General features: G+C 46.7%; 1 protein-coding gene across 1 annotated transcript in view; it reads right to left on the bottom strand.

The window, feature by feature from the left end:
• HSPA12B (heat shock protein family A (Hsp70) member 12B) overlaps window positions 1–27,409 on the bottom strand; it is a 118,212-nt gene that overhangs the window by 56,935 nt on the left and 33,868 nt on the right. The window contains 2 exon segments of the mRNA XM_040335577.1: window positions 9,014–9,138; window positions 13,283–13,383. Of these exon segments, the coding sequence (XP_040191511.1) occupies window positions 9,014–9,138; window positions 13,283–13,383 (226 nt within the window).

The raw sequence follows: 27,409 nt of genomic DNA, 5'->3' as shown, positions 1-27,409 counted from the left end.
TTACCCGCCGGCACGTTACCATATCGGTTTCAAAAAGTACCGCAACTCCGCTGCAGGGCTCAGCCGCAAGAGACCAAAAGGAGGGACCGCCTCTCCACTCCCTTTTTGCCAGATGGACATCGGCCAAAGTATGGAGCCTGGTCTCTTGCAAAAATAAAATCTCGGCATCAAACTCGCTGAGCAAAAATAAGGCCATATCACGAGCTCTTGCAGATTTAATGCTGGCGACATTAATGGTCGCCACCTTTATCGGAGGGGGAACTGCCATCAGGATGATTGGGGTAGTCGCTTCTTGACCTTCACCACACTCTCATCACCAGAAACCGCTCTCTTCAAACTACGTGACTCCCCCTCATCCATAGATGAAAAAGAGGAAGACAAGGACATCTCATCACCCGACAACACATTAAAGGTGTTACCAAGGGGAACCCCTCTTGGATCCGACTCTGAGGAAGAGACGGCCGGTTTTCTTGTCTTTCTCTTCATTTTTTTCCTCCTCCTAATCTTCTTCCACCCCTCCTCATCCGAATCCCCATCAACAGAATGTGAGACATGGGGTATGGACACCCCTCCATCAGCCCCATCCAGCACCCCCACATTCCCCTGACCACGCTTGCGCTGCCGAGGGACAGGGACTGGAGGCTGAGTGTGAAGATCCGCTAAACCTGCCCCCCCAGCAGCCTCCGCCAGTCTGGAGGATCTACGAATAGATGGATTAGGGACAAGAGGGACAGATTTAGGGACCACATCTCTAGGGGGAACAGAAACAGATGTCACAGACACAGAAGGGACAGACTCAGGGACCACATCACTAGGGGGAACAGAAACAGATGTCACAGACACAGAAGGGACAGACTCAGGGACCACAACACTAGGGGGAACAGAAACAGATGTCACAGACACAGGAGGGACAACAAGAGTTTCAGTGGCCTCATCCTCCTTATCCAGCCTCTGCAGCTCAGCCTCCAACCCTGGCAGGTTATGTAATGCCTCCGGGCATTGACTGTAGGGGTGACCAAGTTTTTGGCACAAATTGCACCGAATGTCAGTACAGTCTTTAGCCAAATGGCCGAGCTCCTGGCACAAAGAACATTTCTTGCGGGTGCAGGTGGAGGCAAAATGGCCCTTGTCACCACATTTATTGCACACCTTAGGCTGACCCTGGTAAAAAATGGTCAGCCTGTCCCTCCCCAGAAAGGCTGAACAGGGCAGATGTTGAACAACATTTCCCTGCACCCCCAATTTTAATGACACTGTCCAGGCCCCTGTCCATATCCCATGCTGATCAAGGACCTTCCGCAGTGGAGCGAGGACCTCACCATATCGGCGTAACCATACTAACAAATCAGCCTCTGGGATGGATTCGTTACGCACAAGGATCGTCACTGATCTGTTTAGAGGCTGCCTGGAAACCACCTTTGGCATCCAACCATTCCACTGCGGAAGGTCCCTGCGCCCCCTAAAACGTTCCCAAAATAAATCCAGACCCTCAGGTTTTACAAAGGATAAATCAAATTCCCAACTCCCAACGGGACAAATCAAAGCAAAAATGTCTGCGACTTTAAATCCCATTTCCAGGATCAACTCTGCCACCCTCCCCCTTACTGGTGGGGTCCCCTCCCCCTCCCACTTCAACTGGACCACATTTCTCCGCTTATACCCACCAACCATCCCCCCACTAAACCCCCCCAAATTGTGACCACCAACATTTGCACCATTCCCCCCACCCTCCTTGGTGCGACTCCCCAAAACTGACGCGCAACTCCCAGCAGATAAAACATTTGTTTGTTTTGAACCATCTGACACATTTGCAGCAGATATCGATTGCACAGATTTGGTCTGAACAATCGGCGAGTCTTTCCTCTGCTGAGCAGGGGGAGGAATGTCATTTTTATTTTTCCCAGCAGTATTAACCCCTTCACCACCCACCACATACATTGTTTTATCATTACTGTCATTCTTAGTAATTGCTGGAATATTCACAGTTCCTGCAGTCTTCCCAGCAGTGTCAGTTCCCACTGCTGTGCTTGTAGAAGCTTCAGCTGGCCGGTTCTCTTCTGTCAGGACATGGTTGTCATCAGGGGATAGTGCAGGCTGGTCTGACACTGCAGCAGGTGAAACCTCCATTGCTTCTTCCACTGCACATGGTGCAATATGCTGATCCCCTCCCCCACCACAGGGAGGCTCAGGTGAGGCAATCTCATTGCTGGTAACAGGCATACCTTGTACAGAGGAACTACAGGTCCCAGCAGAAACTCCAGGCAGCGCTTTGCACAAGGCCTTCCCTTTCTGCTCCTCAGTCAGGACACCGTCCACCACAGCAGGTTGGGCAGACATGTTGGAAGGCAGTGAGGGGTGCTGACATTTCTCCACCTGTACTGGCTTGGTTTCAGGGACTTCTGTAAAAGCAGGCTTGTTTTCTCTCAGGGGTGACTCCATCTCCTGGATACATTTCAGGGTGCCATGTTCACTCTCAACCCCCTGGCTGGTTGCCGTCGGCGATTCCAAGCCCTGACATGGAGGGAGAGGTGCAGAGGCAGATGGACCCCAGTCATCCATTATCTGTTGCTGGTCCCTGGAACTTGCTGTCTGGCTGGCAAATCTCCTCTCATTATCAAACTTTTCTCCACTTTTATCTTTCAGCTTTTCCAATAATAAAGATTGTTCCTTTACCCTTTCCTCCAATTCCTGCAACTCAGGCTTCATGGCCAAACGATTTTTACTCCAGGCCTGGAAGTACTTGATTTTGAAGGATTTGTGTTCAGCCTTCAAAATTTTAAGTTTTTCTTCAGCTCTTCCAATCGCCCTAAAACGATCAATGCTCTTCTGACTGAAGACATTCGCATCCACAGCAGGGCCTGGATCTACAGACAGATCCTCCACCTCCTCCTCACTAGGCCCTGTATCATCAGGGGGATCCATCCCGGGGCCTCCCCCAGGATCAGGCATTATTCCTGGGCCAAGCTAGCAGGCAAGGCCCAGGCTTAAAAAAGGTTGGATCTCTCAGAGAGCTCCTTGGGTGTGTCCTCCTCCTTCTTCCCACTGATCACCAATGTAAGGAACATTCTTCCCACTGGCCACCAATGTAAGAGGCATTCTTCCCACTGATCACCAATGTAAGGAACATTCTTCCCACTGATCACCAATGTAAGGGACATTCTTCTCACTGATCACCAATGTAAGGGACATTCTTCCCACTGATCACCAATGTAAGGGACATTCTTCCCACTGATCACCAATGTAAGGAACATTCTTCCCACTGATCACCAATGTAAGGAACATTCTTCTCACTGATCACCAATGTAAGGAACATTCTTCTCACTGATCACCAATGTAAGGAACATTCTTCTCACTGATCACCAATGTAAGGAACATTCTTCCCACTGATCACTAATGTAAGGAACATTCTTCTCACTGATCACCAATGTAAGGGACATTCTTCCCACTGATCACCAATGTAAGGAGCATTCTTCTCACTGATCACCAATGTAAGGAGCATTCTTCTCACCAGGGCCAGATTAAGAACATCATGGGCCTGGTGCTGAGGATTTTGGTGGGGCCTTTTAGGCTGCATTCACACCTCCGCGACAAGTAACGCCGCGTACGCGGCGTATTTTGCCCCAAATAGTGTAACTTTTTTTTTACAAATCCTTCCTATTGCTTTGTATGGCCGAACGCCAATGCCGCCTGAAAAAAAGGGTCCGGGACTTTTTTTCATGCCACAGGTGTACGGCATCTATGAGATGTGAACCATCTCATAGACAGCAATGGGAATTCTCCCCTCCAGCGGCACGAGCGGCCGGCGTCGGGCGTTTTGTCGCGGAGGTGTGAATGGGGTGTAATAAATAAGAAATAAATGCGTGGGAATGACATGAACGCAGCCCAGCCAAGGCAAGTGACCAAAGGCACAGAACCCAGAAGGAAGACCGGGTGAAGATGGAAGTGTCCACGCCTGATTCATCGCAGCACTGGAGGGCTCAGTCTGAAAATTGAAGTGTACACTAATGTGCTAATATGCTGTGCATACTTGTACGTTGTGGCATAACCTACCCCAGGGCCTCTAAAAAGTAGTAATGTCAGGAAAGTTTACTACCGCTTTATTATCACAGGATCCCAGGAGCCTCTCATGGGGCCCCCTACTGACCCGGTGGACGGTGGCCCTTGGGCAGTGCCTAAGTGCACAGTTGCCAACATTTAAAAAATATTTTCAGGGCCACTTTTTTATATAAGTGCTATATTTAGAGTAGCTGAGATCCCCGATGTTCCTCTATACATCATAGTAGTAATCACAAAATTAAATGAGTACTAATAATGGGGCAGAACAAATATGAGAACTGATATTTCCTTTAGTTGAACTAACAAAAGTGTGTCCATTCTAGAGCTGGTAACATTGAGGATATTCAGTATAATTTTAAAGAACTGTTTTTGTGGGTAAGCGACATAGGGGAGGAGTATGGACGGTATATAAGTGGGAAGTATGTGCAGGTGAGGGAGAGGAATGTGGAGGGTCTAACAGTGGGCACTATGTACAGGAGAGGAGTACAAAGGGTACGGAAAAAAGCACTATGTACAGGAGAGGAGTGTGAAGGGTATGACAATGGGCAGTATGTACAGGAAGAGTGAGGGGGTATGACAGAGGGTAGTACGTACCAGAGAGAAGTGTGGAGGGAATGATGGGGCAGTATGTACAGGAGAGGAGTGTGGAGGGTATGACAGTGGGCAGTATGTACAGGAGAGGAATGTAGACGGTATGATAGTGGGCTCTATGTATAGGAGAGGAGTGTGGAGGGTATGACAGTGAACACTATGTATAGGAGAGGAGTGTGGAGGGTATGACAGTGGGCACTATGTATAGGAGAGGAGTGTGGAGGGTATGACAGTGAGCAGTATGTACAGGAGAGGAGTGTGGAGGGTGCGACAGTGGGCACTAAGTACAGGAGAGAAGTGTATGACAGCAGGCACTATGTACAGGAGAGGAGTGTGAAGGGTATGACAGTGGGCGCTATGTATAGGAGAGGAGTGTGTAGGGTATGACAGTGGGTACTATGTATAGGAGAGAAGTGTGGAGAGTATGACAGTGGGCACTATGTACAGGAGAGGAGTGTGGAGAGTATGACAGTGAGCACTATGTACAGGAGTGGAAGGATATTTAGGGACTGAGTAGTGGTTAAGCGGGTCATACATGGATTGAAATTACGCCAAATATGCAGAGACCAGCAATAGTCAATCTATGTATGGGCTAGCTGGTTTTACACAAGTCAATCTATTAATCAACTTGAGTACAACCAGCCTGTTTTTTTTTTTCTTAAAACAATCAGTGCTGCCAGCTAAAGTTAGCAACACTGATCATTGTACGCACTGGCAGAACACAATAACACTGCAGGAGTGATTCCCCCATCCACAGGCCAGCAGGTGAGAGGGTGTGTGGGGACAGGCTGGGGAGAGATACTAGTCAGTGGCTGGGTAGGCACTGGTAGTATCAGAGCCAGATACACACAGGTTACATACGCCACGATCGTTAGAGCGAGAACAATAATTCTAGTACTAGACCTCCTCTGTAACTCTAAACATGTAACCTAAAAAAGGATACCAAAAAAAATGGTGCTAACTTAACTAACTGTTTTTTAATGAATGAAACATTTTTTTCCAAAAAAACATGTTTGAAAAATTGCTGCGCAAATACCGTGCTAGAGCTGCACAATTAATCGTTAAAAAAATCGTGATCTCGATTCAACCCCCCTGACGATCTTCAATGCAGAGTTTGCTGATTCTTTCATATAACAAGTGGAGAGACTTTCAGCTATCAAAAGAAAATATCTGGGCAGTCTGCCAAGTTTTTAACAGGAAACATTGTAACTGACACTTCCTTCTTAGATCAAAGGGATACACTTCTGTGTGTAAAGAACAAATCTGGGCAGTCTGCGAAGTTTGTAAACAAAATGAAACATTGTAACTAACTAACATTGTAACTAAATGTAACCACTTAAAGTCCAACACTTGTTTCTTAAGTTAGAAAGCAATATTATTTGCTAGAAAATTACTTGGAACTGCCAAACATTATATATATTTTAGCAGAGACTCTAGGGAATACAATGGCTATTGCTGCAATATGTTATGTCACACTGCATTTTCCCACTTCAATGAATAATAAAAACCATAAAAACAAAACAGTGAAGTTAGCCCATTTTTTTTTGTTTTGTTTTAATGTGAAAGATGATGTTACGCCGCAACAATCGTGAGAGAATCGTGATCTATCTTCTAAGCAAAAAAATTGCAATTCTCATTTTAGCCAGAATCGTGCAGCTCTGTACCGTGCAACATAAAAAGTGCCAAGACCACCATAGAGTAATTTTCTAGCAAAAAACAAATGATGATTTTTACATGTAGTAGAGAAGTGTCAGAATTGGCCTGGGTGGCAAGGGGTTAATTACCATGAGTAATATACAAATAATTATTATAAGCCATGTGATCCTATCAGTCTGCTGTAGTGTGTCAGCTTGTATTTATATTGGCCGCTCTGAATGTAGCTTCTGACAGGCTGTGCAACCAGGCCCGTATCTCCGGAACCATAAATGATAGCCGTCCCATATTTTAACCAGTTGTGGGGTAGCTCTTCCTATGCCTACCCCCAAATGTGGGGTTTCTGTGACCTCTGGTCATCGAGCTACAACCCCCCAAATTCGATCTTAAAAAAAAAAAAAATCTTAAAAAAAAAAAAAAATTTTTTTTTTTTTTTTTTTTTGGGCAAATGGGCCTATCTTGAGAAAGGGGCCTGGAGCTGCAGCTCCATCAGCCCCATTGTTAATCCGGCCCTGCTTCTCACTGATCACCAATGTAAGGAACATTCTTCCCACTGATCACCAATGTAAGGAACATTCTTCTCACTGATCACCAATGTAAGGGACATTCTTCTCACTGATCACCAATGTAAGGGGCATTCTTCTCACTGATCACCAATGTAAGGGACATTCTTCCCACTGATCACCAATGTAAGGGACATTCTTCCCACTGATCACCAATGTAAGGGACATTCTTCTCACTGATCACCAATGTAAGGAACATTCTTCCCACTGATCACCAATGTAAGGAACATTCTTCCCACTGATCACCAATGTAAGGGACATTCTTCTCACTGATCACCAATGCGAGGAGCATTCTTCCCACTGATCACCAATGTAAGGAGCATTCTTCTCACTGATCACCAATGTAAGGGACATTCTTCTCACTGATCACCAATGTAAGGGACATTCTTCCCACTGATCACCAATGTAAGGAGCATTCTTCCCACTGATCACCAATGTAAGGAGCATTCTTCTCACTGATCACCAATGTAAGGGACATTCTTCCCACTGATCACCAATGTAAGGAACATTCTTCTCACTGATCACCAATGTAAGGGACATTCTTCTCACTGATCACCAATGTAAGGGACATTCTTCCCACTGATCACCAATGTAAGGAGCATTCTTCCCACTGATCACCAATGTAAGGAGCATTCTTCCCACTGACCACCAATGTAAGGACATTCTTCTCACTGATCACCAATGTAAGGGACATTCTTCCCACTGATCACCAATGTAAGGGACATTCTTCTCACTGATCACCAATGTAAGGGACATTCTTCTCACTGATCACCAATGTAAGGACATTCTTCTCACTGATCACCAATGTAAGGAACATTCTTCCCACTGATCACCAATGTAAGGACATTCTTCTCACTGATCACCAATGTAAGGAACATTCTTCCCACTGATCACCAATGTAAGGACATTCTTCTCACTGATCCCCAATGTAAGGAACATTCTTCCCACTGATCACCAATGTAAGGAACATTCTTCCCACTGATCACCAATGTAAGGAACATTCTTCCCACTGATCACCAATGTAAGGATCATTCTTCCCACTGATCACCAATGTAAGGAACATTCTTCCCACTGATCACCAATGTAAGGGACATTCTTCTCACTGATCACCAATGTAAGGGACATTCTTCTCACTGATCACCAATGTAAGGAACATTCTTCTCACTGATCACCAATGTAAGGGACATTCTTTCTCTCATTGACCACCAACGTATGGGACATTCTTCCTCCCACTGATCACCAATGTAAGGAACATTCTTCCCACTGATCACCAATGTAAGGGACATTCTTCTCACTGATCACCAATGTAAGGGACATTCTTCTCACTGATCACCAATGTAAGGGACATTCTTCTCACTGATCACCAATGTAAGGAGCATTCTTCCCACTGATCACCAATGTAAGGGACATTCTTCTCACTGATCACCAATGTAAGGAACATTCTTCCCACTGATCACCAATGTAAGGGACATTCTTCCCACTGATCACCAATGTAAGGGACATTCTTCCCACTGATCACCAATGTAAGGGACATTCTTTCTCTCATTGACCACCAACGTATGGGACATTCTTCCTCCCACTGATTACCAAAGCTCAAACACACATACTATATACTGTATAGGGCTGTAGGGCAATGGGCAGTGTTGGTAGAGCAGTGGGTGACGTCAGTAGAGCAGAGATTGGTGTCAGTAGCTTTTTTTTTTACAGTTTTATCGTTTTTTACAATATTTTTTTACAGTATTTTTTTTTATTATTGTTTTTTTACAATTTAGGAGCCCCATTGGGGGGGGGGGGGGGGCTTTCGTGAAATATCAGGGATCTAAACAGACCCCTAATGTCTCACTTTGGAAATAGAGAAAGGGGCTGAGGACAGAGATTCCCCAGTCCCTTTCCCTGCAGCCAAGCAGCAGGGGGAATCTGCTCAGCACAGGGTGATTAGGGTGTGCCCAGGCACACCTGGCATACCCTGTGCGCATGCCTATGGTAGCTCATATACTCTACATCAGATTCACATTCAGGCTTATGTACAAGCAGCATCCAATCAAAATTTTTGCTTACTGTGCGCAGATCTGAAAATGCTTATTCCTGATTGGTTGCTGTAGGTTATTACACTTCATATATGGATGTCGCTATTTAGTAGAACAGCTCACCTCATCATGTGAATGGCTTCCGGGTCTTTGCAAAAGCTGAAGGCATAGCCGCTGGATGTTGTGCCGAAGTCGATGGCCACCACCACGTAGAACCGAGGGGCCCGTATACTCCGGCGCTCGCTCCTCTGAAAGACAAATCAAACCAGCTGACTTTATTGGAGGATTTTTACTCTAGCATTAAAGATCTGCCCCGCTGTGAGAGCAGCCACACAGATCTATGACTCTGGAAGAGCCGTTACGGTCTTTAGTAAGTTGCAGTGGATCTCTCCTTAGTCAATCTTACTCTTACTCTTAGTGGTAAAAAAAAAAAAGTGGGCAATCATTCCCCTTACAATATGCAGCAGTAGCAGATGTGGCTCTAGGCTTTGTGAGGCCTTAGGCAAAACTTAGATATGAGGCCCCAATCACGCCCATAATGGCATTTTTACGAGACATCAGAGCCCACCCTGCCCCCTGGCCCAGTCCGCCCCTACCTCCTGGCGAGTTCAGCAGCGGCCGGGAGCTCCACCTCCGCCTCTACAAAAGCATCGGTTAAAAACCTGCACATGCTCAGAATCAAGTCGACGCATGCTTGGAAGCATTGAACTTCGTTTTTTTCAGCACGTCGTTGTGTTTTACGTCACCGCGTTCTGACACGATCGGTTATTTAACCTATGGTGTGTAGGCACATCAGACCATCAGTCAGCTTCATCGGTTAACCGATGACAACGGTTCTTCGGACCGTTCTCATCTGATGGACTGATCGTGTGTACGAGGCCTTAGGCGACCGCCTTCTTTGCCTAATTAGAGAGCCGCCTCTGAGCAGTAGCTTCTATTTAGCTCCTTCAAAACACTTTGTAGCAAGAAGACTCTTTGAAAGCCCAACTACCCCCAGATATCAACACCAGCAGGTGGCTGAATTCCATGTTTATGGTCACTTTAAATAGTTGGTTTGGGCCAAGCTGGCACAATTCCTAAGTCCTTGGGCATTTGGCACATACCCTAGGCTGAGGCAAGGCCCAAGTGGTGAGACACTCTAAACCAGGGGTGCCCAACCTTTTGAAGAGCGAGGGCCACTTAATCAACTTAGTAACCAGTCGAGGGCCACAATGAGCGGAGCAGGCGGATGACAGGTCACGGCTACTCTATAGGCCCTCTGATCCGCCCAGATGAAAGGGGGTCAAATTCCCTTCTGTTTTTCGGATTGGAGGTAGGCGGGTGTAAACAGACATCTGGTGAATTAAGGGTCCCATTTGGTCCCATTGAGGAAACATCGGCTTATGGGGCTCTGCTCTGCAGCCGCTTTTTTCCTCTACCACCAGCTTAATTTACAACACTGATTCTGTGGTATGGCGGGTCGGCAACCTGTGATCTGGGCTTGCCAACCCACCATTCCAGAGCAGGAGGTCGCGTGCCACATCAGAGGGCTCCACGGGCCACATGTGGCCCCCTGGCCACTGGTTGGCCACACCTGCTCTAAACACACATCCTCTCCAGGAGACCCAGGAGGTAGAGAGAACTCCAGAAAGGTGACCCAAATATTTGTCATCTCCCCAACCACACTTCTGAACAAGGACCTCAGGGAATAGTTAAAGCGGGAGTTCACCCAATTATATATTTTTTTATCTTTTCCCCTTAGATGGATGCTCGTTTTGTCTAGGGCGGGGATATGCAATTAGCGGACCTCCAGCTGTTGCAGAACTACAAATCCCATGAGGCATAGCAAGGCTCTGACAGCCACGAGAATGACACCCAGAGGCAGAGGCATGATGGGATTTGTAGTTTTGCAACATCTGGAGGTCCGCTAATTGCATATCCCTGGTCTAGGGGAATCGGCTAGTTGTTTTAAAATATGAGCCGTACTTACCGTTTTCGAGATGCATCTTCTCCGTCGTTTCCGGGTATGGGTCTTCGGGAGCGGGCGTTCCTTCTTGATTGACAGTCTTCCGAGAGGCTTCCGACGGTCGCATCCATCGCGTCACTAGTAGCCGAAAGAAGCCGAACGTCGGTGTGGCTCTATACGGCGCCTGCGCACCGACGTTCGGCTTCTTTCGGAAAATCGTGACGCGATGGATGCGACCGTCGGAAGCCTCTCGGAAGACTGTCAATCAAAATAGGAACGCCCAGTCCCGCAGCCCATACCCGGAAGCGGCGGAGAAGATGCATCTCATAAACGGTAAGTACGGATCATATTTTAAAACAACTAGCCGATTCCCCTAGACAAAACGAGCATCAATCTAAGGGGAAATAGTGTCATGTGCGGGTGAACCTCCGCTTTAAATCCGATATATGTTGATAGCTCATGGATCTTTGACCCTGTATGAGCAGTCACAGTCTTTCTTAGAGACTTTTTATCTTTTCTAGATATTTACGCTTCTTAGCACAACGCAATTAAAATGCAAATACACATCCCTCCAGCCAAAAGCCCAGGAGGTAGAGAACAACCTAGATGACCTAAATAATAATAATCTTCCAGACCTTACAAGGACTCAGGGAATAGTTGGGTCAAACACATAGTCATAACTGAGTGATTGTCCTTCCCATGCTAAGGACCTCCTTAATAACAGGCAGAAGCACTGAGCTTAGGAAAGACCTGCAGAGCCCAAAGAGGTAAACCGATGCTGAGGCTATTCACAGCCTAGCAGTGGTGGCTGGTGCTCAAAATTTTTGGGGGGTGCAAACAAACGAAAAACAAAAAAAATTGCAGCCTCACTGTGCCCATCAAACGCAGCTACTGTGCCCATCAATTGCAACCACTGTGCCCATCAAATGCAGCCACTGTGCCCATCAAATGCAGCCACTGTGCCATGCCATCAAACGCACCCACTGTGCCATCATTTATCGCCACTGTGCCCATCAATTGTCACCACTGTGCCATGCCATCAAACGCAGCCACTGTGCCCAACAATTGTCACCACTGTGCTATCAATTGTTACCACTGTGCCATCAATTGTCACCACTGTGCCCAGAAATTGTCACCACTATGCCATGCCATCAAACGTAGCCACTGTGCCATCAATTGTCACCACTGTGCCATCAATTGTCACCACTGTGCCATGCCAAACGCAGCCACTGTGCCATCAATTGTTACCACTGTGCCCATCAATTGTTACCACTGTGCCCATCAATTGTTACCACTGTGCCATCAATTGTTACCACTGTGCCCATCAATTGTTACCACTGTGCCCATCAATTGTTACCACTGTGCCCATCAATTGTTACCACTGTGCCCATCAATTGTTACCACTGTGCCCAGCAATTGTAGCCACTGTGCCCCGCAAATGTCGCCACTGTGCCCAGTAAAATGCTAGCTGCCACTGTGACCTGTAAAATGCACTTACCTTTCTGGGGTCAGCCGTGCTTCTACCGTCCCTCGATGTCTTCTCCCGCCCTCTGTGACGCTTCAGCCAATCAGGTTACCGGTATCCAGAACTGGTGAACCTGATTGGCTGAGATGCCTGTCACTCTTATCCAAGGAACACACCCCCGTGCGTCCCGAGGATAAGTATCTGGAAGCCGGCTGTAATCGGAAAGCTTATCAGAGCCGCTTGCTCTGATAGACAACTTCCACAGCCGCCGTTTCTCAGATGGCCGGTGCTCACCAGGGGGCCGGGCCATCTGAATATTCGGCGACAATACATAGATTCATGCAATGCAATGCATGAATCTATGTACCGGTATATTGTGATCAGTGGCGTGTGCGGGAGCCAGAGGGGGCGGCGCTCCAGCGCCCTCTATACACGCACCGCCACTGCAGCCTAGCAACAAACATAATACATTTAATGAGGGACACACCAGTCAGTATAATGTGTGATATACCGTGTACACACGGTCAGAAATTTCCGACAACAAATGTTCGATGTGAGCTTGTTGTCGGTAAATCCGATCGTGTGTAGGCTCCATCGGACATTTGCTGTCGGGAATTTCCGACAACAAATGTTTGAGAGCAGGTTCTCAATTTTTCCGACAACAAAAGTTTTGCTTGGAAATTCCGATCGCGTGCAGCCGATTCCGATGCATGAAAATCCTACGCACGCTCAATTTGACGCATGCTCGGAATCATTGAACTTCAATTTTCTCGGCTCGTCGTATTGTTGTACGTCACCGCGTTCTTGGCGATCGGAATTTCCGACAACATTTGTGTGACCATGTGTATGCAAGACAAGTTTGAGCCAACATCCGTTGAAAAAAAAAAAAAAATTCACGGTTTTGTTGTCGGAATGTCCGAACGTCGTGTGTACGCGCCAATAGTGTGTATAAGTGTGCAGAAAAAATGTTGCGTTAACTTACCGGAGACTGTGATGGGGTGAGCGGGGCAATATTACAGCTGTCATTGTGGAGGCTCGGTGAATTCGGTGGCGACGGCGTGTAGGAGCGATCCATGTCATGCTCTGCAAGGGAAGAAGTCGGACAAAGTCAAGATTTGCTAACCATTGTTTCTGAGAGCAGTTCCAGGAAAAGCAGTCAAGAAATGATTCACGGTATCCATCAAAAGACAGCAACTCAGCTCAATTCATTGACGTTAATTTCTCTGTAGTCTCCTGCAACCAGGATCCAGAGAACACCTTGCAGGGTCAGTGGGAGTGTTCTTTCCTAAAGTTGGGATCGTGCAGCGCCCACTGACCAGGCAAGGTGTGCTCAGGATCTTTGTACCCCCCCGCCACATCTCCAGTCATATTCAACTTCTAGGACAAGTCAGATTGTTTTTCGGTGGCTATGAATATTTTAGTAGAGACTTTATTTTTGAACAGACTTTGTTTGTTTGTGTGAGATGGTTCCTGTAGTAGGCATCGTTGTGTATTCCTCTACTGCACCACAAACCAGGGCTCCCAAGATCCCCAGATTAGACATAATGGAGTAGAGTGTCTGAGGGCTCCCAGATCAGCAGATAAAATAGATTAGTGTGACTTGGGGTTTTTAGATTAGCAGAATAGGCATAATGGAGTGGGGTGACTGGGGTATCTCAGATTAGACATAATGGATTAGGGTGATTTGGGGTTCTTAGATTAGCAGATTAGACATAATGGAGTAGGGTGACTGGGGGTTCCAAGATTAGACATAATAGAGTTGGGTAACATCATGGAGTAGGGTGACTGGGGGTTCCAAGATTAGACATAATAGAGTTGGGTAACATCATGGAGTAGGGTGACTGGGGGTTCCAAGATTAGACATAATAGAGTTGGGTAACATCATGGAGTAGGGTGACTGGGGGTTCGAAATTACACATAATAGAGTTGGGTAACATCATGGAGTAGGGTGACTGGGGGTTCCAAGATCAGACATAATAGAGTTGGATAACATCATGGAGTAGGGTGACTGGGGGTTCCAAGATTAGACATAATAGAGTTGGATAACATCGTGGAGTAGGGTGACTGGGGGTTCCAAAATTAGACATAATAGAGTTGGGTAACATCATGGAGTAGGGTGACTGGGGGTTCCAAGATTAGACATAATAGAGTTGGGTAACATCATGGAGTAGGGTGACTGGGGGTTCCAAGATTAGACATAATAGAGTTGGGTAACATCATGGAGTAGGGTGACTGGGGGTTCCAAGATTAGACATAATAGAGTTGGGTAACATCATGGAGTAGGGTGACCGGGGGTTCCAAGATTAGACATAATAGAGTTGGGTAACATCATGGAGTAGGGTGACTGGGGGTTCCAAGATTAGACATAATAGAGTTGGGTAACATCATGGAGTAGGGTGACTGGGGGTTCCAAGATTAGACATAATAGAGTTGGGTAACATCATGGAGTAGGGTGACTGGGGGTTCCAAGATTAGACATAATAGAGTTGGGTAACATCATGGAGTAGGGTGACTGGGGGTTCCAAGATTAGACATAATGGAGTAGAGTGTCTGAGGGTTCCCAGATCAGCAGATAAAATAGATTAGTGTGACTTGGGGTTTTTAGATTAGCAGAATAGGCATAATGGAGTGGGGTGACTGGGGCATCTCAGATTAGACATAATGGATTAGGGTGATTTGGGGTTATTAGATTATCAGATTAGACATAATGGAGTAGGGTGACTGGGGGTTCCAAGATTAGACATAATAGAGTTGGGTAACATCATGGAGTAGGGTGACCGGGGGTTCCAAGATTAGACATAATAGAGTTGGGTAACATCATGGAGTAGGGTGACTGGGGGTTCCAAGATTAGACATAATAGAGTTGGGTAACATCATGGAGTAGGGTGACCGGGGGTTCCAAGATTAGACATAATAGAGTTGGGTAACATCATGGAGTAGGGTGACTGGGGGTTCCAAGATTAGACATAATAGAGTTGGGTAACATCATGGAGTAGGGTGACTGGGGGTTCCAAGATTAGACATAATAGAGTTGGGTAACATCATGGAGTAGGGTGACTGGGGGTTCCAAGATTAGACATAATAGAGTTGGGTAACATCATGGAGTAGGGTGACTGGGGGTTCCAAGATTAGACATAATAGAGTTGGGTAACATCATGGAGTAGGGTGACTGGGGGTTCCAAGATTAGACATACTAGAGTTGGGTAACATCATGGAGTAGGGTGACTGGGGGTTCCAAGATTAGACATAATAGAGTTGGGTAACATCATGGAGTAGGGTGACGGGGGCTTCCAAGTTTAGACATAACGGAGTAGGCTTCTTAGATCCCCAGATTAGACATAACGGAGTAGGCTTCTTTGATCCCCAGATTAGACATAATGGAGTAAGGTGATCGGGGGTTCTTGGATCACCAGATAGGACATAATTAAGTGGGGTGACTGGAGGTTACTCAGGCTTCCCAGATTAGACATAACGGAGTAGGGTGACATGGGGTTCTTAGATCACCAGACTAGACATAATGGAGTAAGGTGACTTGGGGTTCTTGGATCACCAGATAAGACATAATAAAGTGGGGTGACTGGGGGTTACTGGGGCTTTCTCGATTAGAAATAATAGAGTAGGGAGATATGGGGTTCTTAGATCACTAGTTTAGACATAATTGATTTGGCTGGAGGTTCCTAGTTTAGACATAATAGTTTAAGGTGACATGGGAATTTTAGATCACCAGATTAGACATAATGAAGTAGGGAGATTGGCGTTACTCGGGCTTCCCAGATTAGACATAATAGGGTAGAATGACATGGGGTTCTTAGATCACCAGACTAGACATAATGTAGTGGGTTGACAGGGGCTTCCCTGATTGGACATAATGGAGTAGGGTGATCACCAGATTAGATGTAATGGAATAGGGTGACTTGGGGTTCTTAGATCACCAGATTAGACATAATTGAGTGGGAAGACTTGGGGTTCTCAGATCCTCAAATTAGATGTAATGGAGTGAGGTGACTGGGGTTTCCCTGATCCCCAAATTCAACGTAATGGAGTAGGGTGACTGGGGGGTTCTTAGATCACCAGATTAGACATAATGGAGTGAGGTGACTGGGGATTCCCAGAACCCCAGTTTACATATCATAGAGTAGGGTAACTGGGGGTTCCAATATCACCAGATTAGACATAATGGCGTGTGGGTGACTGGGGGTTCTTAGATCACCAGATTAGATGTAATGGATTAGGGTGACTTGGGGTTCTTAGATCACCAGATTAGAGATAATGGAGTGGGGTGACTGGGGCTACCCAGAACAGACATAATGGAGTAGGGTGAGTGGGGGTTCTGATATTAGACATAATATAGTAGGGTGACATGGGATTCTTAGATCACCAGATTAGACATCATGGAGTAGGGTGACTGGGTTTTTTGGATCACCAGATAAAACATAATACAGTGGGGTGACTGGGCGTTACTGGGGCATCCCAGATTACACATAATGGAGTAGGGAGACATGGGGTTCTTAGATCACCAGATTAGATATCGTAGAGTAGGGTGACTGGGGGTTACTGGGGCTTCCCAGATTAGACATAATGGAGAAGGGTGACATGGGGTTCTTAGATCCCCAGATTAGACATAATGAAGTAAGGTGACTGGGGGTTCATAATGGCGTGTGGGTGACATGGGATTCTTAGATCACCAGATTAGACATTATGAAGTAGTGTGACTGGGGGTTACTGGGGCTTTTCCGAGATTAGACATAACAGAGTAGGGTGACACGGGGTTCCCAGATCCCCAGATTATACATAATGCCTTCTGGGTGACCGGGGGTTCCCAGATCCCCAGATTATACATAATGCCTTCTGGGTGACCGGGGGTTCCCAGATCCCCAGATTATACATAATGCCTTCTGGGTGACCGGGGGTTCCCAGATCCCCAGATTATACATAATGGGCCAGATTCAGAAAAAATGGCTGAAGTTTAGGCGGGCGTAGCGCATCTCATATACGCTACGCCGCCGTAACTTAGAGAGGCGAGTACCGTATTCACAAAGAACTTGCGCCCTAAATTAGGGCGGCGTAGCGCAAATGGGCCGGCGTAAGCCCGCGTAATTCAAATTATCAAGGCAGTGGGCGTGTTGTATTACAATGAGCCGTGACCCCATGCAAATTAGGGGCCGAACGAACGGCGCATGCGCGCGCATTGCTCAGAATCACGTCGCAAATACTCCCTAAGATACGTCGGCTCAATGCTTTTTCGACGTGAACGTAACCTACGCCCATCCCCATTCACGTACGACTTACGCAAACGACGTAAAATACGACGCTGTTCCGACGTTTCCGACGTCCATACGTTAACATGACTTACACCTGCTTTATGGTGGGGTAAAGTTACGCCGGACCAAATCCTTACGTAAACAGCGTATATATTAATACGCCGGGCGCAAGTACGTTCGTGAATCGGCGTATCTAGCTCATTTGCATATTCGACGCGGAAATATACGGAAGCGCCCCTAGCGGCCAGCGTAAATATGCACCCAAGATACGACGGCGTAGGAGACTTACGTTGGTCGTATCTTGGCTGCATTCAAGCGTAACTGATTCTAAGAATCAGGCACATAGATACGACAGCGCTCATTCGGACATCAGTAGTTACGCCGTCGTAAGTCCTTTGTGAATCTGGCCCAATGCCTTCTGGGTGACCGGTGTTTCCCAGATGCCCAGGTTAGGCGTAACAGAACACAATGACTGGTGGTATCTTCAAAAGTCATTGAATTATTTATCAGTTCAGTAATTCCCTGAAATCTGTTTTTGTACGCACGCCAACTAAAATCGGAAATCGGACTTGCGCTGTAAGAGCCAGCTCTATTAGTTGATAGGCAGGAGGGAGGTGGAAGCACTTGGATGGGTTCACAGCAGGGGAACAGCTCAGGTTGGGAATTTAGATGTCACCATTGGGGTAGATTCAGTAAGATATGCGCATTTTTTACGTAGGCGCAGGGCACCGTTTTTGCCCTGCGCCCCCGCAAATTTTCTGCGCTACCCTCGATTCACGGAGCAGTAGCTCCGTAAATTGCGAGGGCGCTCCGGCAAAATGCCCGGCCTAAGCGCGCGCAATTTAAATGATCCCGTAGGGGGCGGTAATCATTTAAATTAGGCGCGTTCCCGCGCCGAGCGTAGTGCGCATGCTCCGTCTGGAAACTTTCCCGACGTGCATTGCGGTAAATGACGTCACAAGGACGTCATTTGCTTCAAAGTGAACGTGAATGGCGTCCAGCGCCTTTCACGATTCACTTACGCAAACGACGTAAATTTCAAATTTCGCGACGCGGGAACGACGGGTATACTTTAGCATTGGCTGCCCCTGCTATAGAAGGGGCAGCCTTACGCAAAAAAAACGCCGTACGCAAACAACGTAAACTGCGTACGCAGGGCTCGCGTAACGTTGTGAATCGGCGTTAGTATGCAATTTGCATACTATACGCTGAGCACAACGGGAACGCCACCTAGCGGCCATCGCAAGAATGCAGCCTAAGATATGCGGGCATAAGAGCCTAATGCCACGCATATCTTATGCTGCAGTCGGCGTAACGAGCTTTCTGAATACAGAACACTCGTTAAGCCCGGGCAAGTAAGCAATTGCGCTGCGTAACTATGGTTACGCAGGCGCAATTGCTCTCTGAATCCGGGTCACTGTGTTGGTTTCAGTAGAAGTCCATAGAGTAAGAAGGGGGAGGGGCAGCGGCACAAAATCTGCAGAAGTGCAGGGTCAGTTCTCTTGTACTATACAGTGTAAAGTGAGGGGGGGGGGGGGTAACATCTGACAACAAACATGAGATAACCGTTATTACTCAGGTTCATGGCTTGGGTATTAAAGATGACCTGTCCCAGGAACTGCCTGACCTCCAATCAAATACCCTCTAATTACGCATAATAACCCACACAAGACACCAATTTGGAGATGAATGGCCAGATTAAAGTGTCCTTGGCTCTAACTGCAAAGTATCCCCCAATACCGACCATACATAATGATCTGATGGTAGCTCAACTTTAACCACTTCAGCCCCGGACCATTTGGCTGGCCAAAGACCAGGCTGCTTTTTTTGCGATTCGGCACTGCGTCGCTTTAAATGACAATTGCGCGGTCGTGCGACGTGGCTTCCAAACAAAACTGACGTCTTTTTTCCCCCACAAATAGAGCTTTCTTTTGGTGTTATTTGATCGCCTCTGCAGTTTTTTTTTTTTGCGCTATAAACAAAAAAAGAGCGACGATTTTGAAAAAAAAAAAGCAATATTTTTTACTTTTTTCTATAATAAATATCCCCCAAAAATATATAAAAAAACATTTTTTTCCTGAGTTTAGGCCGATACGTATTCTTCTACATATTTTTGGTAAAAAGAAAACGCAATAAGTGTATATTAATTGGTATATTGATTGGTTTGCGCAAAAGTTATAGCGTCTACAAAATAGGGGATAGATTTATGGCATTTTTATTAATATTTTTTTTTTACTAGTAATAGCGGCGATCAGCGATTTTTATCGTGACTGCAACATTATGGCGGACACATCGGACACCTTTGACGCCATTTTGGGACCATTGTCATTTTTAAAGCGATCAGTGCTATAAAAATGCACTGATTACTGTGAAAATGACACTTTCAGTGAAGGGGTTAACCTGTAGGGGGTGCTGAAGGGTTTAAGTGTGTCCTAGGGAGTAATTCTAACTGTTAGGGGGCGTGGCTACTAGTGACACGTCACTGATCGATGTTCCCGACGACAGGGAACAGACGATTAGTGACCGGTCACTAGGAAGAACGGGGAGAAGTTGTGTTTACACTGACATCTCCCTGTTCTTCAGCTCTGTGTCCCGATTGCGGGACACCCGTGGACATCGAGTCCGCGGGTCCCGCGGGCACAGTCACGGAGTTCGCAACCACACGACGGCAACTTAAAGGGGACGTCAGAGGCGACTCTAGGCTTTGTGAGGCCTTAGGCAAAACTTGACATGGGGCCCCACTCACACCCATGATGGGAAAAATAATTCAAGGACAAGAGCCTCTTCCCCACAACCCTGGCCGGTAGTTGTGGAGGTCTGCAGGCAGGGGGCTTATTGGAATCTAAAAGCCCCCTTTAAAAAGGCAGCCTCCAGATCCTGCTCTTAGGGGAGATGGCCACCCGGTGATGTCACCTGGTAAACCCGCCCCCTTGTGACGTCATTGACTGACGGCATCCTGGGTCATTGACGTCACAAGGGATGGGGTCACCGATATTCACTGTTTGTTAGGGATGCTGGCTCCTGAGTCAGGGCTCTTAACGCTGCCTGAGCACAGCAATGTTAAGGTCAGACACAACACTAAACATATGGAAAAATTGATTTTGTTTTTCGGTTTTGTTCAGTTTCAACCCAAAGTCCCGAAACCACCCCCCACCCCCCCAGGTGAGGTTCAACCCAAAGTTAAACTAGGTTGAAGCAAGTCGGCGGCGCACGCACGTGACCACATGGTGGCAAACTAAAGTATACTATATATACGCCCATTTGCCCAGCCGTGCCATTCTGTCGACGTATACGTTTGTGCGGCGGTCTGCAATCGGTTAACGGAACAAAAAAGGAGCAAATAAGAGAAGTGGATGGTCGGGGTGTACATACCCTTTAAATCCTCTTCAGTCTTCAGCTCCCTGACGAAGGTTCCTTTCCCTATTTCAAGGTCAAACAACACTCAGCCTCAAACCCTGAACCTCCCGACAGGTTCAATCAACGTCAAGCGGCGACTGTTTTCATTTTACCTCACAAAGGACCTGGAGACGCGGAGCGCGGTGCCATGATTTCATCCGAAGCCCCCACCCACCCCCCCCCCCCCCTGACACCGCGGTGGGATTTCAGAAATTTCCCCCCTCTGATTAATACCACATGTGCGCAAAGACTCTGAATCCTGCCATGAAAGGCGGCCAGAACCTTCCCCGAGGACCTAGCAGACGTCCTCTCCGTTCCCCGGGCCCCCTTCTCCTATAAACTGTTCCATGCCCACCCTGGAGGCAGCCCCCCGATATCAGTCATCAGACGAGGGGCCCCCCCCGTAAACAGAGACGTTCAAGCATCAAGCTGTTGTTGAAGACGACGTGCGCGCAACGCGCCCCCCCCCCCCCCAGGATAGGGTTAACCGCCGTCTGCCTCCCGTAAGAGGCTTAATTTTCAGAAATCAGGCTTCCGTCTGGCTCAGCATGAAAGTTCCAAATTTTATTTACATTTCTCCATTATAAACAGAAAGAAAAAAAGGATTATTCCCGAGTTCAAAGCGGAGATTTTAACGATGAAAAAGGACGATCGTTTCATTAGGAAATAGGAGGTTGTGTTGTAAAGCCGGAGCGCCTAAAATCCCAGAATAAAGCCAATCAGCCAATTACTGGAGAGACGGGAGATAAATTGGATTCAGATAAATGAATAGTTTGACCTGATAGGTAATAAAAAAAAATGGAAATATTTCCTAAACATAGAATAAATGGAGATCATTAGCTGGATTCAGCTAGGGGCGCGCATCTTTGCGGCGGCGTAGCGTAGCGTATTTACACTACACCACCGTAAGTTAGCTAGGCAAGTACTGTATTCACAAAGTACTTAAAGCGGGAGTTCACCCAATTATGTTTTTTTTATCTTTTCCCCTTAGATTCCTGCTCGTTCGGTCTAGGGGAATCGGCTATTTGTATTAGAATATGAGCAGTACTTACCGTTTTTGAGATGCATCTTCTCCGTCGCTTCCGGGTATGGGTCTTCGGGAGCGGGCGTTCCTATTTTGATTGACAGTCTTCCGAGAGGCTTCCGACGGTCGCATCCATCGCGTCACTAGTAGCCGAAAGAAGCCGAACGTCGGTGCGGCTCTATACTGCGCCTGCGCACCGACGTTCGGCTTCTTTCGGAAAATCGTGACGCGATGGATGCGACCGTCGGAAGCCTCTCGGAAGACTGTCAATCAAAATAGGAACGCCCGCTCCCGCAGCCCATACCCGGAAGCGACGGAGAAGATGCATCTCGTAAACGGTAAGTACGGATCATATTTTAAAACCGATTCCCCTAGACAAAACGAGCATCCATCTAAGGGGAAAAAGGGTCATGTACGGGTGAACCCCCGCTTTAAAGAAGAAAAACAAGATGCGATATATAAAAAATATAAATTCTAGAGATCATGACATAAATCAGTGTCCATGAATGATACAAAACGTGAAAAATCAATAAACATAGTCTTTAGACAAGCCACGAAAGTCCTGATCACCAGTGCAGTGAAGGAAACAGAAAAAACAGTCCATAAATGTTGATCAAAGGCTGCGGTGACGATCCAATAGACAGAAAACCTCCACCATAAATCAATATATCTGCTTACCAGATATCCAGCGGTCTCTTAATTAAAAGAAGACCCCAGAAGGCATGTAGGTAGACACTATGGTAGTTGGAACTTGGAACGTAGATAGGCTGAATGTCATGTACACCTCCGTCTCAAGCCAATGGATGGAAAATTAGGACCCCGATTCCCATGAAAGACACATAAGGGCCACAATAGTGTAATAACGTAGGTAACATTTATTAAAAGAAAGACAAAAACGCACTTACATATAAGCAGTGTAAAATAGGCATGTCAAATTTGGAGCTCCGGCCGGAAGCCAACCAAAAAGACCCCTCCAAGTAGGTAGGGAAATGTGCAATCAACGGGGGGTGATCCGATGCGACACACGTTCCGCCCGACCAGTTTCGCGAAAACTCACTTCCTCATGGGGCACGTTCGGAAGTGAGTTTTCGCAAAACCGGTCGGGCGGAACGTGTGTCGCATCGGATCACCCCCCGTTGATTGCACATTTCCCTACCTACTTGGAGGGGTCTTTTTGGTTGGCTTCCGGCCGGAGCTCCAAATTTGACATGCCTATTTTACACTGCTTATATGTAAGTGTGTTTTTGTCTTTCTTTTAATAAATGTTACCTACGTTATTACACTATTGTGGCCCTTATGTGTCTTTCATGGGAATCGGGATCCTAATTTTCCATCCATTGGCTTGAGACGGAGGTGTACATGACATTCAGCCTATCTACGTTCCAACTACCATAGTGTCTACCTACATGCCTTCTGGGGTCTTCTTTTAATTAAGAGACCGCTGGATATCTGGTAAGCAGATATATTGATTTATGGTGGAGGTTTTCTGTCTATTGGATCGTCACCGCAGCCTTTGATCAACACTTATGGACTGTTTTTTCTGTTTCCTCCACTGCACTGGTGATCAGGACTTTCGTGGCTTGTCTAAAGACTATGGGCCATATTCTCTCTAAATATCCGCCTGCTGCGCTTAAGGCACTTACACTCCGCTGTCCCAACTTACTGGAGCAGGTGTTGTATTCTCCAAACACTTGCTCCATAAGTTGGGACAGCGGAGTGTAAGTGTCCCGGCGTAGCCTGGCGGATCTCCAAGGGGGCGGCTTCTATTCAAATGAAGCGCGCCCCGATGCGAAAGAACTGGGCATGCGCCGGGCTGCAAAAAGCCCAGTGCGCATGCTCCAGTTCTCGGCGGAAAACGTCAATGACGCCGACGTGTGCGTCATTGACGTAAAGTCGTATTCAAGAACGACTAACGTAAACGACGTACCCGACGAAAAAACACGACGGGACCCGACGCCATCCGTAACATGGCCTACGCGAGACTTGCGGAAACTTACCCCTCATATAGCAGGAGTAAGTTTCCGCTTACGCAAACGACGTTAGCGACGGTTACGCGGCGCGAACTCGTTCGGGAATCGGCGTAGAAGGATCATTTGCATACGCAAATGACTCCTTCACGTAAATGCCATCTAGCGGCGGCCGGCGTCATTGCATTTAAGATCCGCCAGTGTAAGTGACTTACAGATGGCGGATCTTAAGTGTATCTATGCAAAAATGATTCTAAGAATCAGTCGCATAGATACACGGGCCAAAAAAGGGAGTTACGATGGAGTATCTGACTTACTCCATCGTAACTTCACTTATAATATGGCCCTATGTTTATTGATTTTTCATGTTTTGTATCATTCATGGACACTGATTTATGTCATGATCTCTAGAATTTATATTTTTTATATAGCGCATCTTGTTTTTCTTCTTTATGTAACTACTGTACAATATTCACAGTAAGGTGCAGCTTTATCTACATTGATTTTGTTTACACATGTGTATCATTCATGAGCATTAGTTTGTTCATCTTCATATCTATTAGCGCAGTTGCTCCCACATAATTTTTTTCACAAAGTACTTGCCTGCTAAGTTACGGCGGCGTAGCGTAAATGTGGCCGGCGTAAGCGCGCCTAATTCAAATTAGGCTGAGGGGGCGTGTTTTATGTTAATATGGGTTGACCTGACGTGATTGACATTTTTTAGGAACGGCGCATGCGCCGTCCGTGTTCATATCCCAGTGTGCATTGCGGCAAAGTGAGCCGCAAGGGCGTATTGGTTTCAACGTGGATGTAAATTACGTCCAACCCTATTCACGGAACGACGGCCATACTTAACATTACTAGTCCAGCTATTTGATGGAATAACTTTACGCCTGAAAATGCCTTACGTAAACGGCGTATCTTTACTGCGACGGGCGCACGTACGTTCGTGAATAGGCGTATCTAGTGATTTACATATTCTACGTCAAACTCAATGGAAGCGCCACCTAGCGGCCAGCCTAAATATTGCACCCTAAGATACGATGGCGCAGGCCGTCGTATCTTAGATAGGTTTAAGTGTATCTCTGTTTGAGAATACACTTAAACTTAGGACGGCGCAGATTCCGAGTTAGGTCGGCGTATCTACTGATACGCCGACCTAACTCTACCTGAATCTAGCTACATATGATTGGATGGAGAAGAAAAAAGTAGTATTTGAAAGTGAAGAGATACACTATTAGGTAGATTCAGGTAGAGTGGTGTATACTTGCGGCGGCGTAGCTTAGCGTGTTTAGGCTACGCCGCCGTAAGTTAGCGAGGCAAGTACTTGATTCTCAAAGTACTTGCCTGCTTAGTTACGGCGGCGTAGCCTAAAGCGGGCGGGCGTAAGGGCGCCTAATTCAAATGTGTCTGAGGGGGCGTGTTTTATGTTAATGGGGCTTGACCTTACGTTTTTTACGTTTTTTTTAGACTGCGCATTCACCGGGCGCCTACATTTCCCAGTGTGCATTGCGGCTAAGTACGCCGCACGGGCCTATTGATTTTGACGTGGACGCTATTCGCGGACGACTTACGCAAACGACGTAAAAATTTCGAATTTCGAAGCGGGAACGGCGGCCATACTTTAACATTACTATTCCATCTATTAGATGGAATAACTTTAGGCCTGATAATGCCTTACGGAAACGGCGTAAATGTACTGCGGCGGCCGGGTGTACGTTCTTGAATCGGCGTATCTACTAATTTAGATATTCTACGCCGACCGCAATGGAAGTGCCACCTAGCGGCCAGCCTCAATATTGCAACCTAAGATAGGACGGCGCAAGCCGTCGTATCTTAGATATGTTTAAGCGTATCTCTGTTTGAGAATACGCTTAAACATAAGTCGGCGTAGATTCTGAGTTAGGTCGGCTTATCTACTGACTAACTCTTTCTGAATCTACCTATATATTACCAAAATTGCCTCCACAATTTTCGAATTCTCTAGTTATAGGACAAAGTTACGTTATTTATTTTTTATCAAGTAGCTTTCCATATATATTACCAAAAGTATTGGGACACCTGCCTTTACACGCACATGAACTTTAATAGCATCCCAGTCCAATGCTGGCCATACACTATACGAAAAATCGGCCGAACCCATTTTCGAAAAACGTAGATTCGGCCGTGAGAGCAAACGATAGTGCCATCATGTAATGACCTATAAATAGTTCAGTGGATATAAAGTAATGCATTTTTTGTTCGTTTTTATACCTAGAGCAGACAGTTCGGACGGGAAACACATATTAACCTTTCAATTTATCGTTCGTTTGGCAGAAAATTTCCAAACTTGTCCTTCGTTTTTTCGGCTCAAAAACGTCCCGTTTTGTGCCCATTAACTGGACGAAAAAACGAACAAAGGGCCAGATTCACTAACAATTACCGCGGCGTAACGTATCCCCTTTACGTTACTCCGCCGCAAGTTTTCATCGTAAGTGCTTGATTCACAAAGCACTTGCGTGTAAACTTGCGGCGGTGTAGCGTAAAGCCGTCCGGCGCAAGCCCGCCTAATTCAAATGGGGTGTGTACCATTTAAATTAGGCGCGCTCCCGCGCCGAACGTTCTGCGCATGCTCCGTGTGAAAATTTCCCGCCGTGCTTTGCCCGAAATTACGGCGCCCCGACGTGTTTTTTGAACGGCAACGTGCGTTACGTCCTTTAGTATTCCCGGACGTCTTACGCAAAAAAAAAAAAATTCAAATTCGACGCGGGAACGACGGCCATACTTTAACATGGCTGGTCTAAATCTAAGCCATGAAATAGCAGGCCTAATTTTGCGACGTGAAAAGCTGACTAGCGACAACGTAAGAGAATGCGACGAACGCGCGTACCTTCGTGGATCGCCGTAAACAGCTAATTTGCATACCCGACGCAGGAAAACGACGCAAACTCCACCCAGTGGCCGCCGGAAAATTACACCTACGATCCGAAGGCGTACAAAGCCAAAAGCCGTCATATCTTGGTTTGAGGATTTCAAATCAAGATACGACGCGGCAAATTTGAAAATACGCCGGCGTATCAGTAGATACGCCGGCGTATTTCTGCTGTGAATCTGGCCCCTACTGTCTAAATGACCGAATTTCGGACGATTTTTCGTATAGTGTATGGCCAGCATTAGTGCGTAGGGTTCAATATTGGGTTGGCCCACCCTTTGCAGCTATAACAGCTTCACCTCTTCTGGGAAGGCCGTCCACAAGGTTTAGGAGTGTGTCTATGGGAATGTTTCACCATTCTTCCAGAAGCCCATTTGTGAGGTCAGGCACTAATGTTGGATTAGAAGACCTGGCTTGTAGTCTCCGCTCTAATTCATCTCAAAGTTATTCTATGGGGTTGAGGTCAGGCCAGTCAAGTTCCTCCACCCCAAACTCCCTCATCCATGTCTTTATGGACCTTGCTTTGTGCCCTGGTGCGCAGTCATGTTGG

The sequence above is a fragment of the Rana temporaria genome, chromosome 1 (assembly GCF_905171775.1).
Source record: "Rana temporaria chromosome 1, aRanTem1.1, whole genome shotgun sequence".
NCBI classification, from domain to species: domain Eukaryota; kingdom Metazoa; phylum Chordata; class Amphibia; order Anura; family Ranidae; genus Rana; species Rana temporaria.
Note: the sequence above shows the minus strand (reverse complement) of the source record. Positions and strands in the feature narration are given on the sequence as shown.